The sequence below is a fragment of the Ambystoma mexicanum genome, chromosome 1p (genome assembly GCF_040938575.1).
Source record: "Ambystoma mexicanum isolate Mex_15411 chromosome 1p, UKY_AmexF1_1, whole genome shotgun sequence".
NCBI lineage: Eukaryota > Metazoa > Chordata > Amphibia > Caudata > Ambystomatidae > Ambystoma > Ambystoma mexicanum.
Genome location: NC_090921.1, coordinates 1457594175 through 1457615114, shown reverse-complemented (window position 1 = coordinate 1457615114; position 20940 = coordinate 1457594175). Strand labels below are relative to the sequence as shown.

General features: G+C 46.4%; 1 protein-coding gene across 1 annotated transcript in view; it reads left to right on the top strand.

The window, feature by feature from the left end:
• The window catches only part of GAN (gigaxonin), a 654734-nt gene that overhangs the window by 113410 nt on the left and 520384 nt on the right, over positions 1 to 20940 (top strand). The window contains exon 4 of the mRNA XM_069607099.1: positions 19765 to 19982. Within this exon, the coding sequence (XP_069463200.1) occupies positions 19765 to 19982 (218 nt within the window). The remainder of the gene's footprint in view (positions 1 to 19764; positions 19983 to 20940) is intronic.

Here is a 20940-nt window from a genome sequence, read left to right as displayed (position 1 = left end):
ACCATAGTGTGTCATGAGTACACTATGGGCAATGTTACTCTACACGGGCGTAAGCCACAAATTCTATTTTAAATGGTGCTTCGTTTTTACAAAAACAGCCTGCGTTTAATGTGTACCACAATTGCATAGTTTAAATTTCACCTTGCAATAAAAATGCATTGGGCATTAAGGAAATTACGTCACTTTATATTCAAAAGTGTAAAACACATGGCATTATAATTTAATACCACACTTGTGTTCCTGTAATTGAATTGCTTTCCCCTAGACTCCCTGCCCTGTATTTCCTACAGTTACCCTGGTCAGTCCATATGGACAATTAGGAGTTACATTGGGATTTCATTTATCTTTTTAAATGTGGCTTCTCATTTGTGGAGAATCTGAAGGGAACCAGACTATCTGCAATCACTCAATTGGCAAGCTGTTATTTCAGCTTGCTATATGGAAATTAATTCTCATAGGTTTCAGCTCTGCTTTGCAATGGCTCTTTCCCCAGCCTTTCTGGAAAGTCAGTGTTCCTTAGGTTTCAGGTCTGCTCCCTGCATTCACTTGTTTCCAAAATCATCCATCTCTATCTCCCAATATCTCATACTAATATTCTATGACCAGGCAAATATATACTCCTCCCAGATATTGTGACCGAAGTGGAGTTTTTACTAGTCTCATGACACTGGGGCCTTACTTTGGATGTGAACATGTGAGATTAAAAAAACTAATATTTAATTCTTCAGGTCGGTGGGCACGATCACATGCGTGAACGATCGCACTGTGATAACTCCTACACATATCTCCCAATCTTTAATTGGCACCATATGTTAACTTTTATATGCTTTGGTAGATACCGTTTCTAGCTACAAAATGCAATTCGTTTTGTGTTGATCAGAATTTGCATCCTCAGAGTTCCATATGTTTTACTTGCCTCATTATTGCCTTTGGCCTGTTGATCCAGCTCTACTTTTTTTTTTCATGATCTCAAATGTCAAGGTAGAATGTCTTTCGCTCCTCATGGAGATTGGGCAATTGCGGCACACATTCAACTCATGGATTTTATTATAAGCCTGTGCTTGATTAATGGTGGCAGGTTGCTTTGAAGCTCAGAGCTCTTTAAGCTAGTATCTGGCAGTGCCTTTATTTGTATAACATTTGGAACTGGCCTAAACTTGATAACCAAGGCCCCTTTTTTATGTTTTTCTATTCTGCATTCCCGAGCAGAGGTTTTATAAAGGGAATTCTCTTGACTTTTTCAAATTGCCCCTAAACCACTTCAAATAAGCCTGTGATTTCTGTAAGCCAAAATACTTGCTCAAACAGATTATTGGATGTAAAGTAAAAATATGGTAAAATACAGGGGTGCTTCACATGAGGCTGCAGTAGGCCTTGCGTACGTTTTACATCATTGTGTACTCAAAAATACATAGAAAAGATAATCATTGACCACAAATCAGATTATTTATTATAGTTCTTCAACAAGCCCTATAAATTCTTCTAGAAAGTAACTGCACGCCAAAGTTCAGGGCTTTGCCTTTTAGGTTGGGCATAGTTCTTGTTTGGTTCTCAATCTTGCCTTCAGCACGAATAAGCCAGTCTTTAAATTAAATGCAGAGGCCTTAGAAATAGCTGCACATTTTTAGACTCTTGAAGAAAAAATTTCTCCAGCGCATTTAGTGACCCCTCACACTAGCACCCATTTATTGCGGCAGTGGGCAAGATGCATGAATACAATAGGAAGCATAATTTTGTGAATGGCACGTTTCTCGCTGTTTAAGAAAGGCGTTTGGTCGGCAATTATTTAGGCCATTATCCTTCAGTATATTTTCCCTTGCAGTATTTTTTGGTTAGATTTTTGGGCCATTTTGTCATGTACGGCAATACACTCACTTCAGTGTCTACAATATGCCTTCGATGTGCTCTGCTTAAAAAGGCACATCTTTTATTACATGAAGCATCTTCGTCTGGTTGATGCATGGTTTGTGAGTAGGGCACTGTAACAGAAGTTGATAACCCTTAATTCCCTATTTGGCGTGGGACCCCATGGACCCAGGGCTGCCTTTTCCAGAGCAGGGAGCTAGAACTGACTTCAGATTGCTTCCAACAAGTAAATGGGAAGATCTAGGGAAAGACCTCCATGCCTCGTTGGGTAGGGATCACTTTCCAGGGAATGCACGTTCCAGAAGGTATGAATTTTTTGTTACCGTAGATTAGGCTTGGGTGTAAGCAGTGATACCCTTAGGGAATGGAGGGGGCAGAGGGTGTCTGGGTGCTGTCCATTCTCTGGGAAACTCTCTCATTGTGAACCTACCACCCACTACCTTAAAGAGTGCTGGTGGGCTCAGTTGAGGAAGTCCTATGCTGAGACTGTGGAGATGCTGAGCAGGTGGACTTAGGTGCAGGGCTAGTTGGGCTGCTGGTATCCCTGTGAGCCTGCGTCCTCCCCATTATATTGGCCATGGTTCTCTTAGACCACTGTCTGGTGGGTGTACAATCAGAGGTTGGCCTTTGGGTTGGACACAGGCTCCAGACAGAAAGACCATTCAAATGCGGGGCCGTAAATAGCAAGTGTACTGTAGGGTATAATTTGTGGTTGATTTCCTGACTAGGGAAGCGCTGAGGTTAAACCGAAACCAGTTTGAGTGCAAACTGTGCAATCAGGAGCTTCACTTTAAAAGTTCTGAGTTTGTTGCAGAGAGTCAGGGGATTGATTTCTAGAGAGGTGAAAGGTGCTCTGATATGCAAATGGTTATGGATAAAATGGACTTGGTGAGGTTATACATTTAAGTTTGGGCAGGTATACCCCTTTTGCAACCATTGGGCTGAATTGACTTTTACCTTATTTTTAAAAACAATTAAAACCTTTTGTTTATTGCAAAATAGATGGTGGGTTGGAGTTTGGTATATAGATGGTGGGTGAGGATTTAGGTGGTGGAGAGAGAGGAGGATTTAGGTGGGAGAGAGAGAGAGAGAGAGAGAGAGAGAGAGAGAGAGAGAGAGAGAGAGAGAGAGAGAGAGAGAGAGAGAGAGAGAGAGAGAGAGAGATTTTTTCATCCTTATGGTTAAGGGGGTGAGTTGAGTGGCATTATGGCCTGCAGGACACAGTTCGCCCCATATTTCACTTCTGCTCTTGCTCCATTCTATAGAATAGAACTGCTGTGGAAAGACTTTTGTGTTTGCCGTCTCAAACACACTTTTACTCATATATTTCAATAGGTCTGTGGCCTTCAGTGATGCCATGTCAATGGCACTTTACTTGTTCCTCTGAGCCCAACACAGGGGTGCCTCCAGTGAAGTAGTTCTGATAGGGGAGGCGGTAATGATAGCAATGTTAAACTGACTACTGCTTCAACAGAGACTTCAAGGCACACTTCTACATAGTGCCAGCCAATCAGTCTTTTCTCTTTTTAATTTTGTTTGCGGGATTGCAAAAAGCTAAACATGTCCCTCCACAAAAGCAATTGGTTAAAGCCCTAAACTCTTCGCTGCCAACGTTATCCGCTTAGCTTCTCATGGTTAGATCCAAATGTGGAGAGAAATCGTGAAGTGATGATACATTTGGCAAAACGTTCAGCAAAAATACTGCCGACAGCCTCATTTCTCCTACCTCTTGTGCAGACTGTGTAAACAAACAAAAAAAATAAAACCATGTGTACACCCCAAGGTACCTTACACTTCTACTAGGTTATTGTGGGACTTGTATATGTTTTGCAAAGAGCCAGCCACTGCTGTTGCATATTCAAGTTGGAGTTAAGTTCTCATGTCCCGATTTGGAATTAGTTGATACATCTATTAGATCTCTTAATTTGAAAACATGCAACTCATTTGGGGTTCAACTTTTCCTTGTGTGCATCAATCATCTCTAAATGAGATTTACATTTCGGATGTCCTGTTTTTTTTGTGACCGATATGGATAAAATATCAAAGTTTGAACCTCTGCGTCACAGTGCTTCTATAGTTTGCCTTTCTTTTGTTTAAACAATCGGGACATTATTTTCGACTCAACTAAGGAATGTATGTATGTATTTGAAATGGCTACGTGTGTGTGTGTGTAGGTCTTCCTGCAATTACATCACATGCCCCGAAAAACATATTTGTGCCTGTTTTAAGGACAGAAGGCACAAACAAATTTAAATGTAAAAGGCACTTTGAGCAAAGAGGAATAATTGCTTCCCAGTCAGTGTTGTTGTAGTTACCCACATTTTAGTGAATTGCAATGTAGATGTTGTTAGAGACTATTGCAGATGTTCTCTGCATATCCGTTCTTTAGAAATGGCCTGCAGTATTTGAATATAGCCGGCCTTTTTGCTCTTGATCTGAACATCCTGCACATGACACCAGGTTAGGTCATTCATCTACACGGGTCTATTTCTGAAGCCTGTGATATGTTTTAGAATGAAGATTTTCCATAATAACTTACTAGAAAGTTTTAATTCTATTAAAGGCACGGAGGCGAGCATTATGCTTCACTTTCTTTAATATACCAGTAAAGAAAAAGCTCAGCAGCAAGATATTTTGTGCATCGGAGTGCGACATGAATAATGTGCATAAAGAACAGGTGCACCAAATATAATAAACACAAATAAAACATGTTAATACAGGAACATATGTCCAAGAGTCTCTGAGGAAACCTCAATTTCCCAGAGGACTTCACTCGAGTTCATTTAGAGGCCACCAACATGTGACCTAGTCCTCCAATAGGCATCCAGATCCTTTCCATAAACAGTGCTAAAGAGATTGTAACTTCCTCTTTCGAGGCTGCGAACTTGGCTGTCTGTAGTATAATCGTAACTGTAGCCAACTCGTAGAAGAAAACTGTGTCGGGCTGCCGATCAGACGGACTTGTCTGCAGGCGCTGTCAAAGAAGGATAAAGGGGTAAAATTACTTCACGAATATGATGACCATAGTTCCTTTATCGGGGTATGATAAAAATGTCATTGGATTATTCTGGCAGAATACATAAATATTCCAAACCATTGACCTTCATAGTAATCCATTTAATCAATATCAATTGTGATACACGCTGTTTTCTCGCCGGGTGGGATAATGCTCGCCTCCGTGTCTTTAATAGAATTATAACTTTCTAGTAAGTTATTATGGAAAATCTTTATTCTATGTCAAGACCGGAGGCTCACATTACGCTTGTGTAAAGCGTACTTGCCACAATAGATGCCGGCTGATCTACCGGTTTCAGGTAGAATTGTTTGAATAGTGATTCACTTGCCCAGTCTGTCATCATCATGATGTCTTCTAGGTGAACTCCCGCCTGAAAGGCTTTGGAGGCCATGGCTCCTCTAACGGAGCGAGCTCCGAAGTGCTGGATATCAATCCCTGCTTGAGTTAGAGTCCAAAGCACCCAGCGTGCCAAAGTTGGGGCTGAAACTGCTTTGTGTGGTTTACGCAGAGCTATCAATAGCTGCCCGTTAGGGGATGTCCTGAGCGGAGCTGTCTTTTCTTCGTAAACTTTCAAGCATTTAACTAAGCAGAGCTTGGGCTGATCTCTAAATGCGGGATAAGAAATCACCCTAGAGTTGCACTTCGTCCTCCTGTGTATATGAAATACGATGCCATCAGGAGAGAAGGTCCTGCCCGCCAGATCAAGAGCTCGGACGTCAGAGAGACTCCTGTAGGAGACAAATCGGAGTAGGGTAGTAAGTTTGCTGGATAGGGCTGTACGTGATAGTTCTTCATTACGCGGCCATGACAGGAAAAGGGTCAATACTTTATTAACGTCCCAAAGCTTGTCGTAGCGGGACGTGGCGGGACAGTAAGTCTCACACCCTTGAGTAATCTGCAGATGCGGTGGTGTTCCCCTGCTGGGACTCCTTGGACAAGGTCATGACTTGCAGAAATTGCCGCACGATGGGCGTTCACTGCCCTGTAGGTAAGCCCTCTTTCCACTAGAGAAGCTAGGAAATTCAATCTCTCCTCTACAGGTGCTGAAATTGGATGTAATCCCTTCCTTTGGCACCAGGTGCTCCAGGTGCCCCAAGAGTTGGAATACCTCTTAAGGGTAGAAGGAGCCCAGCTTTCCTCAATGAGACTGATCGCCATGCGGGACATGCCGGGGACTCTCCATCTTGACCTGAAATCCTCCAGGCCGCTAGGGTCAGAGATCCGCTGAGAAGAAGGGGATGGCGCTGACCTGATGGATCTAGTACGAAATCCGGAAATTGGGGTAGTAGGATTGGAGAATCCGAGGATAGTTCCAGAAGAACTGGATACCAGATCTTAGAGGTCCAGACTGGTGCTATGAGGACTAGATCCGACTGCTCCTGATGGGCCTTCGCCAGGGTCCTCGCTATCATGGTGAATGAGGAAAGGCATAAAGTATCCCCTGGGATCAAGGTTGTAGAAATGTGTCTGTTGCAGCTGCTGCTGGATCCGGCCTCCAGCTGTAAAACACTGGTAGCTGGGAATTGAGTCTGGAGGCGAGAGGTCTATGGACATCGGAGCCCAAATCTCTTGGAGGCGGAGAAAGACTTCCCCGTTGAGCCTCCAATCGATGTAGTCTGTAGAGTGACAGGAATACCAGTCCGCCACCACGTTTGTGAGACCGGGAAGATATTCCGCTGTGACTGAAATGCGATGCTCCAGACAGAAATGCCAAAAATCCTTGGCTAATTCTGCTAGAGGCCTCGACTTGGTGCCACCCAGATGATTAATGTATCTTACTGCGGAAATGTTGTCAATTTTTAGCAAGAGACAGCAACTCGCTCTGTCTCTGGCAAAAGAGCGTACTGCAAAGGAGCCTGCGAGAAGCTCTAGACAGTTGATATGCAGATCCAGCTCCTGAGGAGACCTGGCTTCTCCCGTGGCTACGGCACCGCATCTCACTCCCCAGCTGGAGCGACTGGCATCCGATTCGATGATATCTGGAGAGGATCCGAAGATGGCTCTGCCATTCCAGGCTTCCATATGAGTGAGCCACCAGTTGAGCTCTGTCCTCGATTGGGGTGATAGTGTCAGGAGTTGGGAGTAAGAAAGGTTGCGTCTTAAGTGCTGGCCCTTCAGTCTTTGTAGTTCTCGATAGTGAAGTGGGCCGGGAAATATTGCCTGAATGGAGGAGGATAGTAAACCTATCACTCTTGCTAGTTCTCGAAGAGAAAATGGACTCCTCTGTAAGAGTCTGCGTATCTCCCGTTTGGTGAAGTGGATCTTGGCTGATGGGAGACTGAGTTTGGAGTTTTGAGTATCCACTACGAAACCCAGAAATTCTAGATTCTTGGATGGATGAAGAATTGACTTCTCCCAGTTAATGAGAAAACCGAGGCTGTGTAGCAAATCTATCACTAGCCTGGTTTGCCTCTGAACTAGATCTTGTGACTGGGCCATAAAGATGACGTCGTCCAGATAAATTATAAGTCGGACACCTTGTTCTCTTAGATGAGCTACTACAGGCCTTAGAAGTTTGGTAAAAACCCAAGGTGCTGAGGTGAGCCCGAAAGGCAGACTCGTGAACTTTTCCCATGAAAATCTCATAACTTACATGTGCCTGATGAATCGCCACTGTGAGGTAAGTGTCTTTCAGGTATAGACGCATGAGCCAGTCTTTTGGTCTAAGCAAGTCCCTGAGCATGTGTACCTTCCATTTTGAAATGGCGGTAAATGATTAATTCGTTGAGGGCTTTTAGGTTTATTACTGGGAGCACTTTTTGTTTTCTGCACACCAGAAATATGGGACTGAAGAAACCTCCTTGACTCACACAGGGGTGAATCAGTTGTTTCTGATATAGACTGTATTTTGTTGTCTACGGCTATTTGGTCTGTTTGGGACATTACTATAGGGATGGGGTGACCGGTTTGAATGGGCTACGCGAAAAACTCTAGGCATGATAAGGTATCCCAAGCTCTTGTAAACATCTTTAGCCACCCTCCTACAGGCGTCTGTGGCGCTGGCGCTGCTATAAGTACACTGACCTGTGGATTGTTGTTGGGCTGGATGTCTAGACTCTCTTCTCCAGGGACGCTCTCTTCCATGACCTCTCGAAGGGAAGAATGTTTTGCTGCGTTCTTGCCAGGCGTTCTAGTGATCTCTGGAGTGCTGAGGTCTTTTGTCAAGAAATAACGGCCGGACGAGCGACCTCTACCTCATCCGGCCCTGGAGAAAACTTTGGAGGCAAAGACTCTCTTGATGGAGGCTTGAACCTTATCTAATGCTGTGAAGTTCCCGACAAACTTTGACATTTCCTTCATGAAAGGATCACCAAAAAGCAGACCTTGTGCAGTAGGACCTGACTCTGTGTCTGCCAATTCACTGGGTCGATGGGGTCAGATGAGCTGATGGCTGCTTCCGCTAGATCTGAAATCTTTGCCAGTGGACCTGCAATGTCCAGTACTTGGTCCTGACAGGACTTCCAGGCACGGTCTATGCCTCTCCTAGGGTCTTTCACATTTTTTCCTAAGAAGGTAATCATTTTTTAATCCAGCTCCGGTGTTAAAGCTACTTTGTCTGCAATATCTGGACGGGGGCATTCGGCACAGAGTCTGGCTCTAACCTCCTTATCGAGAGGTTTACACAGCCTGGAATAAATATATTTAGCTGTCCTGGAAGACGGTTCCCAGTCAGTAGATCTGGGATGTATGAGATCCTCTGGTGTGAACATCCCCTCTGAAGGAGACTTGTTCCCAGTTGTCTTCTTGGGGATGGGGGCTGCCGCAATCCCCGAGCTTGAGGTTTTCAGAGCCTCCGTTTGAAAGTCCTCATCGGAGGAGGTGTGGGAAAGATCAGTCTCGTACACGCTTTTGCTCTGATCGTCTTCAGTGCCCTGTGTGTCACCCTCCGGGCTAGAGGGTCTATTATCCTCCTCGGGGTAAGAGGGTCCATCATGAGAAGGGGTTACCTTCCTATCCATAAAGACTTTCTTTAGCCTGGAGAAGGTGTCCGTTACGGCAGCTGTGGCAGGTTCTGGCTGGCTCAGGGGGTGTGGGGGGGGTCGGAGAGCTTCTGCTCTTGCGAGTTGGGATACATCCCCCGTCAGTAAGGTGCTTCCTAATTTGTGTCTTTTTCCTCCCTGGTGGAGATGTTTCTCTTAGGTGCTCCTCCATTGTATCTATGCGTGCTGGACAGGTAGGAGCATGTCAGTCACTGCCTTTTTAATGCTGTTCTCAACCGAAGATCCCAGCACTTTTTGCACGCTGTTTGCCATTGCCACCTCATCAATATAGCAGGTATCTTCCTCACACTCAGACCAATCCTGATCTGATTGAGGGGAGTACTGCGCTGCCATGGTCTTGTAAAGCACCTTTATACAATTTTTATTTTTTTTCTGGGCTTCTAGAACGCAATTGCATCAAATGAAAATGAAACAATAGAAAAGAGTGCACGCTTAATTTAAATCTATATCAATGAAATATGATATAATGAAGCAAATAACTGAAATAACGTTATATTTTTTTTCTGGGCTTCTAGAACGCCTTCTCTCGCTGCTCAGTAATATCAGTTCAGTTTTTGTTATTATCCTTCGGTGCTCTCCTCGGGCATGGGGAGGCCGGCGCGGCCTTGCTGGAGCCCGCAGCGCCGCTCGTGGACCATTAAAGTAAGGAAAGTAAAGGGCGTGCGCCCTCCGAGGGGTCCGCTTGCGCAGATCCAAGACAGCTGATCAGCTGCAACGGCACAAAGCAAAGCTGGCGTCTGAGCTAACAACGAAAGGTAACAATTGCATCAAATGAAAATGAAGCAATAGAAAAGAGCGCACGCTTAATTTAAATATGTCAGTGAAATATGATATAATGAAGCAAATAACTGAAATAACGTTATATTAAAATCATATGAGCATGTCATAAACGGTGCTAAACATGAATGTACTTATCTCTTGCTGTGAGCAGCAAAGAAAGAGGAAGTTACATCATGTTTAGGACTGTTTATGGAAGGGATCTGGATGCCTATTGGAGGACTAGGTCACACAATGGTGGCCTCTAAATGAACTCGAGTGAAGTCCTCTGGGAAATTGAGTTTTCTTCAGACTCTTGGACAAATGTTACTGTATTACCATGTTTTATTATGTTATTTGGTGCACCTGTTCTTTATGCACATTATTCATGTCGCACTCTTGTGCACAAAATATCTTGCTGCTGAGCTTTTTCTTTACTGGTATATTAAAGAAAGAGAAGCATAATGTGAGCCTCCGGTCTTGACATAGAATCCCATGCTGTGCGTGGTTTACCACAGTGCTTGGTCTGTGGTTTTACACCTTTTTTAGCTTTAGCTTGAGAGTTGACCGGGCATCCCTTTAGCACCTCTGTAGGACTTGTTTCTGCTACCCACAATACTCTTACATTACATACTCTTAAATTCAAAACCTTCAGATGTTTGTTTTTTTCTTCCCTCACTGGCTCAGTCTCAAAGAACCAGAGTTTAGAAAGTAAAGGACAAAATCTTATCTTCTCGATGAGGGCGGACTCCTCATATCGGGGAAACTGCCAGTGAGGAGGCCGGTTGTATGACAAGATATGTTTTTGGGGGATTGCAACTCTCCCTTGTCTATACTGCCATGGAAAAATGAGTACCATGTTTGTAATCGTCGTCTTCCACGTGATCATGAGGACCGCAGGCGTCGGTCTGGTATAAGCTTCAAGCCACAATCTCTTGTGAGTGAAAAGAGGAAATAAACGGCACTGGGTGGGCCTGTGCAGATTGGAAGTGTCAACACGGTTGAGAGACTTTACCAAAGTTGAATCCGAGATGAATTTGAATTCTGAAATCGGGGGCGTGCATTGTAGCCCATTTTATCAACGACACCAGCCACAGTGTAAACGCTGCCTACAATGCTCCCAAAAAGTTGCACCAAGCACTCTTGTAACCCTAAGGAATGTACAGGATTTCAAATATGGTGAGGAAAATGAAAACAATAAGTAAGGAGAGGGGAACTCTGACCTCATAAAAGAAGGGCTATTAAACCCTGAGACATGCAGGTTGCAGAAAGGCAGGCATGCAGGTTGCCGAAAGGCTGCCTGCTTTACACAAGATGGCACAGAAATGAGGAAGGTCCTCAGACAAGATGGACATACAGAAAAACCAAGTGCAACAAAGTGCTTGGGTGCCGAAGAACATGGCACTGAAATACTTCAATTAAACATGGATACAAATCAAATATTTTCCTGGAACAAAGCAAACATAGTAGACGTTTTGGCATGGGAGTCCAAGCTCATAATGACAAAGCAAGGAACGTTTGGGCAGCAAGGACACACTACCTTTCCAGCAAACCTTGCAGAAACAATGCACTATGATCAAGGATAAAATGTATAGGAAAATTAGACCAGGGGTGCTGTTGCGCTCAACGAGTATGGCCGCCTGAGCGTTGAGCTCCACGTTGGGTAATATCCTTTCTTTCAACAAAAAAAAAAACCCGCTGTGGTACAGTGAATCCTGCTTATTCGGGGCCGATATCTATACTTCCCACTCCTGCAGATATGAGATAACTTTCAACCGTGGGAGGCCGAAAACCTAGGAGCTACAGCCACTTGAAGATCGCTGCAGGATTCCCCTGCAAGAACCCGGGCTGCAGCTCCTGCAATTGAGAGGTGAGGCGCTGCGGGCCTGGTGGGGGAGGGGTGCTGCTGCCCTGGCCGCACGCCTCGTTTGTGCTGGCCTGCCCGGGGGAAGGCTCAGCTGCCATACTGCTGCATTATCCTTCGGAGGGCGGCGTGGCTATCTGGCCATGGAATAGGACGTGCTGCGTGAGGAGCTCCTGATGATCCGACTTTACTTTTGCCAAAGTTACCTGTTGAAACTGCAACGAGCGCCTAGAACTTTGGGGATCAGGCGTCGGAAGCCGCACACCAAGTGAAGTTCGTTGGCGAAGTTCATAGTCCCAGGGAATCGTGAGATATACATGTTTTTGTTGGTACGGCTGTGTGGCCGCTTCGGCACCAAGATGGCGGCTAACAAAGGATAGGCCTCCGAGGAGAAACGAAACTGATTTCCCGGAACTGCGGGACATGGCTGCGGTAAATTGCCTGGAGGAATAGTACAATAGGGAAATATGGCAGAGTGTTCGAACTAGCACCATGAGAGCGCCCGGCCTGGCATACGCTAATGGAGCCTCTGCAATCTGACTGCAGGAGGAGATAACATTGGAAGCTCGGGCGACGAGGCCTACGGAAGTTGAATGGGGAGTGTGAGGCCCTAGCCCACCCGTAAGACAATTCGAAGTGCCATCTCGAATGTGAGTTAGGAGCCAAACCATTGTCGGACCAAGGACAGTGCTACAGCTGCACTAAGGCGGAGGCGTACAGGAGTGGAGGGCAGCGCCATGTTGGCGAAAGGGTTGAGAGTCCAGACTAAGCAACCCACGATGGAGGCTTTCACGAAAACGCAACGGACCCCCTCAACATCGGTGCAGAGCATGGTCGTGACCCCTGCGGAAGACGCCCCCGAAGGGGACAAGCACCAGGTCCTGGAGGCTATAACGGGACTGAGTGCTAAATGGGACTTGGCAATGGCGGACCTACGCACAGCTTTAGAGAATAAGATTGATGCTGCAGGTACGGAACTCACCCTGCTACGTCAAGATGTCAGGGCGCTTGCAGAAAGGACCAGCGGTCTGGAAAGTGGGGTGAAGATTAATACCAATGTTAGCACGAGCAATGCGAAAGAGATTCATGTCTTAAAACAACAGGTCGCCAACCTGGAAAATCGTGTGGAAGAGGCGGAAGGAAGGGCGAGGAGGAACAACATTCGCGTGGTTGCTCTTCCGGCGGGGGAAGAAGGCCAAGACCCCACAAACTATGTTGAAAACATGATCCTACCAGGGATCGGAGTAGGAAATCTTTCGCAGGGATTTACGGTGGAGAGGGCGCACCGCGCCCTAATGAGGAAACCGCGGCCGGGGGCCCCACCAAAACCGATCATCGCGAGGATCCTGAATTACAGGGACAGAGCAAAGATCCTCAAATATTTTCGGAAGGGTGGCACGTTAGAGAGAGCATCCACCAACATCACAGCATACCCGGAATATACGATACTGGTGCAAAGGCAGAGGTATAGTTACGTCGCTGTCAAAAGAAGGCTGAGGGCGGCGGGAGTCAAATATATGCTGCTGTATCTGGCACGATTGAAGGTGCTACATAAGAACAAAGCTCTATTTTTTGATACCCCGGAGGATGTTGTCGCATGGCTGGATCTGCAGGGCTGCCCGGAACAAGAAGCGGATCGTGATCGGCAGGATCATACCGAATGAAGATTTTGTAATATGGACATTGTGAGGGTGAGCAGGAGGAGGACCCTGATTGTACAGAGAAACTGTAACTGGCTGAACTTTGAACACAATCTGAGTCTGGTGCTCGATTTGGACTGGAATATAGTGAGTGTAACTGTAATTGGTAACTGTTTGGCATCTGTATGCGTAATGTTTTTTGAAAGGAGCAACAGAACGTGGACGACCTACCCCAATAGATTATTAGTTTCAGCGGCCATTAGGGCGGCTTTACCCTACTGAGCCCTGAGTAGAAGCTTGTGCTAGGCAGGGCTAGATGTGGGGGTGCCTGAGATCCAGGAACGGAGCTGGGCAACGGCTGGGGAGGGTATTGTTGGGGGAGGGGTGGGTGGTTATGGGGAGTTTAAGTTTTGTTTCGAGCCTATTTGGAGGAATCAGCATGTTGTACTTGCGGTGCAGGAAGGGGCGGAATCGGCGGAGGATCGGGAGGGTGCTTACTAACGACCTATGGGGGACCTCCGGATAATAACGTGGAACGTCAGGGGCCTTAACAGTTATCTGAAAAGAAACAAAATCATGATGTATCTGAAAAGGCAGAAAATAGATATTGCACTACTACAGGAGACTTACTTGACGCGAGACAAGTTGGACCTGGTTAAGAGAAACCATTGATACAAGAGGTAGTTGAAACTGATGGAAGGATGGCTATATTGCGAGGGCTGGTGGAGAGCAGGGAGGTATGCATAGTAAATGCATAGTAAACACGTATGCCCCCAACCAAAACACAGCAGCATACTTCAGAGCCCTGTGTACCAATCTTAGTACGTGTATAGGGAGCGCAGTGATCTGGGGTGGGGACTTTAATTGTGTGTTGGATTCTGTGGTGGACAGATCTGATGGCAGGGTGGGTAAGCCTAGCCCAGCGGCGAGACCGTTGCAGACACTGCTAACTGATTTTGGCTTTACAGATGCGTGGAGGATGAAACATCCCACTGAGAGGCAATACTCGCACTATTCAGCCCCGCACCAACTGCACACTAGGCTCGATTACGTCTTTGCTACAGCAGATGTGATGTCTGAGATTACTCAAATCGAATATATGGCTAGGGTCCTCTCGGATCACTCGCCCCTGATCCTCGGATGGCAGTATTGCCCCCCGAGGGCGAAGATCCCTACATGGCGCCTCTGAGCGGAGGCGCTTAAAGATCCAGTCTTTAGAGAAGATATAAGGGAAGAGATTACTAACTTCTTTGAGGAGAATACTGGGAGTGTTGATTCTGCAGGCACATTGTGGGAAGCTTTTAAGGTGGTGATGCGGGGGGCGGCCATTGCTAAGTCAAGAGGGTTACAGGGTGGGGTCTTGGCTGACCTGCAGAGGACGGAAACTGAGCTAAAAACAGCATTGAAGAGCGGTGACGTAGACACGGAGCTGGTACTCCAACTACAGCAACAATGTGCAGGGCATTGGGAAAGACTCTGCAATCTCAATTATAGGAAATATGTTGAGAGGCAGCACGCGGGGGGAGACGAGACAGGCCGCCTTTTGGCCTGGCTATACAAAAGCGAGACCCCTAGGCCTCCGATTAGGACCATTATTAGGGAGGATGGGGATGAGGTGGCCACGCAAGAGGGGGTTAACAAAGAATTTGTGGAATATTACAGAGTGCTGTACGGAGATGACGAGATGGGTGACCAACGCAAGATAATCGAAACGTTAGAAGACATAGGGCTGCCCAAATAAGTGAAGAAGAGAGGGAGGAGTTAGATGAGCCAATCACGTTGGAGGAGTTAGAAGAGGTTGTGAAGCAGTTGCCTACCTGTGAGACCCCGGGAGCTGATGGGTTCCCCAGCGAATTCTATAAAGTATACAGAGAGGAAATCCCCCCCCCATCCCCCCAATGCTGGTCACTCAGGCGATCATAATACCGCTGCCCAAGCCCAATAAACCGGAGCATAGATGTGGTTCCCACAGGCCTTTGTCGATGCTAAATCAGGACAGCAAGATTCTTATGGCTGTCCTAGCAAATCGATTGCAGAAAGTTATTGGTAGACTCATACATCCTGATCAAATGGGTTATGTCCCGAACAGGAACATAAAACACAACTTCACCGGGTGGTCGAATGGGGTAGTAAGAACGAGGGTGAGATGGCGATAGTGTCTCTAGATGCAGTTAAAGCTTTTGATTCGGTCAAGTGGTCATGGCTATTGGCTGCTTTGGAATGGTATGGAATGGGGCCGGGCTATATCAGGTGGACTAAGATGTTGTATAATGAGCCGCTTGCCAGGGTCCAAACTGGAGCGTTGATATCCGAGGGATGGCAACTTGGCAGAGGCACCAGACAAGGGTGCCCCTGGTCCCCGATGCTTTACATCTTAGCCCTGGAGCCTCTGGCAATATGCCTTAGGGCACAGTATGATGCGATTGGCATTGAGGTAAGAGGGGAACGACACTTGATATCAGTGTACGCGGATGATTTGTTACTGTACTGGCAATACCCAGAAGAAAATCCTATACATACTTGAAGTGATGGAAAGGTATGCAGAGTTGTCGGGCATATCGGTGAACCCCCAAAAGTCTGTCATATTCCCGCTAGGTAGCTATAAGGGGACCCCTGTAGATAGACTACCGGTGCTACAGGTACCATGGGCAACTAGCTCTTTTCGTTATTTGGGCGTAGATGTATATCACACGGTGGAAGAAGAACACAGACACAATACGGAAGTAGCCGTCGAGAAGATTAGGAACAGCATGCAGTTCTGTGCAAGGTTGCCCTTGGCGATGATGGGGCGGGGGGCTATGCTTAAGATGGTAGTTCTGCCCAGGCTCCTGCATTACTTTAGTAATATCCCATACATAATGCCCAAGAAGTTTTTCAGTCAAATTGAACAGCATGTGTAGGGATTTCCTGTGGCACGGTACCCGAAATAGAGTGGCGTTTTGCAAACTGCAGAATTTTAATGAAAAAGGAGATATCGGACTGCCTCATTTTGAGGTTTATTATTTGGCGGGATAGTTACAATATGTGGCTTTCTGATGAAGTGACCCCTGAGCACACAGGGTGCTTGGACAGGACTGCGCCCCATTTTATTTGAAAGAAATGATTTGGCTGTCCGAAACTGAAATGAGGGGGCGTCCTGCGATGTTGAGGCTTGGATGGAAAATTTGGCGTAGGGCTTGTCGTTTGATGGAAGTCCCATGCCCGTGCCTCCCGCAGATACCGCTGGTTGCTTTGACAGGAGGGGATGATCAGCTGAGGGTGATTGTTAGGACCTACTGGGAATCGGTGGGGCTGGCAACGCTAGGCGATGTTTGGCAAGAGGGATCCATTAAGGAGTTTATAGAACTCAACGAAGAGGCGGGGCTACACACGGGCCAATATGTCACGTACATCAGATTGGTGCGGATGATTAAGAACACCTGGCCAGAGACAGTTTTGATAGAAGAACCAGATGCACTTTTGGGAGCAATATATGATAAATCCGAAGGAGGTCATGAGATCTCGAGACTGTATGAGATGGTGATGGCTAAGGCGGGGAAAGATTTGACACCTCTGAGACTGGACTGGGAGGTGGAAGTGGGGGCCCCGATGGAGGATGGGTTGTGGGAGCGTGCCCTGGGCTACCACAAAAAAGTGTCTAGAAATGCCAGATTAAAATAAATACAGCTGTATGTAACGCATAGGGCATACATGACCCCCTTGAGGATATCTAAGTTCCGAAACGCTGGAAGACAAGTGTGTCCTAAATGTAACCTGGAAAACGCTGACATGACACATATGTTTTGGTCCTGCCCGATCATTAGGTGTTTTTGGGGAGAAGTGGCGCAGAAACTGGCTGATAAAGGGGTTACTCTTGTCACAGACACGACCTGGGCCTGCTTACTGGGCGGGTTCCCTAGGCCACGGAAACTCAAGCATATTGAGAAACTGAGAAATCTGGCGTATGTGCTTGTGAAACGTAGGATCGCCATGGGGTGGAAGAAATGCCACAAACCTAAGGTGGATGTATGGTGGAAGGACTTGCAGAAATGGGAGGAGGCTGAAACGGTGGCATGGCAAGAAGCGAGTAGCCGGGCTGATGAAGGGGAGGCGGGCACCCTGTTGGCTTGGAAAACGCTAATAGCAGAATTGTTTGGAGTAATATCAGATCCAACAGACTCCGAAGATAACGAAACCCGGCCGCATGTGCCAAACATTGAATGAGATTGACAAATAGGCTCACGGGGGGAGGGAGGGGTAGTGGGAGCAGAGATTAAGATAACTTGATGTGTAATGGAACTATTATGATTATGCTGCTTATTTGGTTTTTGTTGTTTTGTTTGCATAAAATCAATAAAGAAAAGAAATAAAATAAAAAAAAAAATCCTTCGGACTGTCGGATGCTTCTTAGTCTCCAATGTGCTGCACGTGGTGGAGCCCTCCGGAGCCTGAAGACAGCACCCCCATCGCGCCTGCGGCTCTTCAGCAGGCGGCCCTGTGACTCCTTAACGTCCTCCCCAACTGGCGCCCGTCCCCTGGGCCGCTCTGCCTGCCAGGAGGGGGACACCAAACTTAGTGCAGCTGGGGACGATACGCTGTTGCCTGGCTCGGCTCCCTAGCGCTCCTATGACTCCCCACCCGCCACTCACCATCACAACGGGCACATCTTCAGGCAAGGTTGGACCAGCAATGGCGGCGATGCGGGGGGGAGAGGAATGCTGGAGGAGCTCTGCAGTGCATGCCTTCCGCGCGGCGGCGCATGAGAAGCAGGGGGATCCACAAGCAGCCTGACCCATATGGACTTCCTTGTCTCCCTCTGCTGCACCACCTTTCCTCACAGCCATATCCTACCCTCCATCAATGGGTCCAAATGTGTATCTTCTCACCCCATCTATCAAACCCTGAGACAGACATATCCAACCCCCATCCCCACCAACAATCCCACAGACCTATATTTTATTTTATTGTAGTAGTCATTTATATAGTGCCTTTTCCCATTACTACAGGCTTGTGGTGAGAACGCCCTCTGGGACCGCAATCGAGAGTATGGGAAGTTCTCAGGAAAGGCTTAGAATCCATGTGTGCATTTGGCCAAGATAAGGAATTGGGTGGGCTCCAGTAAGAAACCCATGAGATCGGGCATGTGGACCAGTCCCCCCTCCCTCCCACTATCTTCATCCCTTCACCGGGACATCCTCCATAAACGGCCCCATGTACACTTCTCTATACACTATCCATCCAGCCACCTACAGGCATGTCCACTCTAAATGGACCTCCCCAACCGGTAGGTACGCACTCTTAATGCACACTCTTGCATCCTCCGTTGATCCCATACAGGTACAGCCTCACCCTCCATCTAGACCTAAATAAAGACCAACCACCTTCATCCATCCATCCTTCCACTCTCTCCAAAAGACCACAGATGCAGTGTTGGAGATCGCATAAGTCAGGGGTCACAGGTACCCTAAAGAACTACGTGAGATATTTGGTCAGGGGACCCCAAAGAAGCCAAAGGGGCACAATAAGCAGAGTGAAAAGCAGACACAAAGGGAGCACATGGGCCCCCAACAATTAGTCGAAGTGGTGAGCAAATCAACCAAATTGGTGAAGAGGGATCCAGGAAATAGCCCTCCACCTAAAGAAGCTTGGACGTTTTTGTTTTTCCAGGAACTTGCTTGGACTTTGAGGAACTCTTGTTAGACTGACAAGAACTCTTTTCTTTGACAGGAACTGGTATTTACTTCTAACCATTGAATCCAGGCCTCAGTTTGAGAAGAACTGAAAGTGCAGGGGGCCCAAGCTATTTTTTTTTATTTTTATTTTTTTTTAACATTTCGCTAAGTGGTAGGGCCAGTTTGTGGATGGGTTTGGATTGAGGATTTTTTTTGTTTTTGTTTTGTTATTATAGACTAGCACCTTAGTTTAGTTTGGAAGGGAAGGTTTTCGTAGTAGGGTCAGTGAGGCATTTTCTTTTAGTTTAAATAAACCTACGTTCAAACATGTCTCCTGGTCAGAGTCCTCCTCCTGGCTTGCCACAACTCTTGCCACTGCATTTCTTTCTTTTGGTCTGACAAAGTACTTTTAGTTTAGGTAAACCTCATTCTAAGGGGGGGTAGCTTTTGCTTTATCCACAACCTTCGTGCAGGTTGTTGGTACAGGGTGATCAGGCACACCACCTCCTATGGCGCTTGTGCCATATGTCGGGATTGTCATCCTAGGTTTGTTTGTAAAAGTCTCTAAGGTGGTTGGATAAAGTGCCAGAGTGAAGTGATTGCCATCTGGGAGGATTCTTTGGTGAAGTAGTGTGCACTTAACATAAGTTATGTCTAATTTGAACATTCAAAAGAAAGGTTTGAAACCAAGTCACTTAAGTTTGAAAGTGATTTGTTGAAAAGGTCTCTAATTTTGTATTCCATAGCAAGCAGGAAAGCGTGTAGCATTACATGTTTGACATTGATCCCACAAGTGCATCAAATGTGTTAATTCATCCATGTTTCTGCAAAGGTGTAACGCAGATCTAACCTGTATGGATACTTGTTGAATTAACTGAACTCTGCATGCCTGCTTTTGTTGGTGAAATCTCAGTAGGATCTTTGAATGCAAGATAACGTCGTTATGTTCACTCTGTTTCTGCTTCCTCAGGTCCATATGAAAGAAGTCACATCTGCGCTGTGGGTTGCCGGCCTGGACACTGGTTATTTGAGAGAGCAGATGATGAATGAGCCGTTGGTACGCGAGATTATAAAAGAGTGTAACCATATTCCTCTTAACCAACCCCTGCAGGGAGAAGCACTTCTGGCATCTTTCAAACCCAGAGGATATTCAGAGTGCATCCTGGTTGTTGGTGGTGAAGAAAGAGAGTAAGTAAATGTATTGTTGTGGGTCTGTCATTTTCTCCTTATTTTGATATTTATATATATATTTTTTTTGGCTGATTTTTGGCAGCCTACAAAAAAATCGAAAAAAATGACATTTTGCCCCTGCCCACCACGCATCCTCTCTTGCAGCATTTGCTTGAAATCTTGGGGCTTCACCCCCGAATCCTCCTCCTCAGCCTCCGCCTCCCTGCCATCCCAAGACTCCCCCCCCCCCCCCCAAAAAAAACACCCCCCCCCCCCCCCCCCGTCCTGGTGTGCATCGCAGGGGCCGACAGTTCGATTTAGAAAGAGCTCTGTGCAGTCACAGCGGTCTTTCTAAATCTTAATTTCTTTGCGTTTTTTCACTTAGAACCATTGTTATACGTGAACAAACACTACTGCAATTCATAGGCCTACGGTCTAGGGAGTCCATAACCTTGTGCAGTAGCTAGAACTCTTTGTACACATTTTGCAGGCCACGCAAGCATTTTCTGCTCTGTACACCTGTATTTTTTTCTCCAATACCTTTGGTAGATTCATAGCAACTGCAAAGTTATAGGTGGTTTCCACAGGCATGAAATGAAAGTACTCCAGAAATTCAAAAGTAGAATAAGCAGTTTTAGCTAAGTCAACATGCCACAGCTTCACCCAGTAGCCATCCCTTGAAGTTCACCTCCAGTTAAGAGCCATGTGGGACTGCATTGTGCTAATGCAAAGCAGCACAAATGCTAGTAAAACGTTTTCTGGAGCAAGACTTGCATTTCAGCTAATTTGCATACCCAACAATGCATTGCTCATTTGGCTCTTAACTAGAGGTGAACTTGCAGTGATGGCTAATGGGTGGTTGTGACCAAATGCCATCTGGTCAGGGTGGGATAGCCTAAACTCTTTTGATTTTTAATAATTGGTGATTCTGTTTCTGTTTCTAAAAAGTAAGATCTGTTAAACAGATCCCACTTGC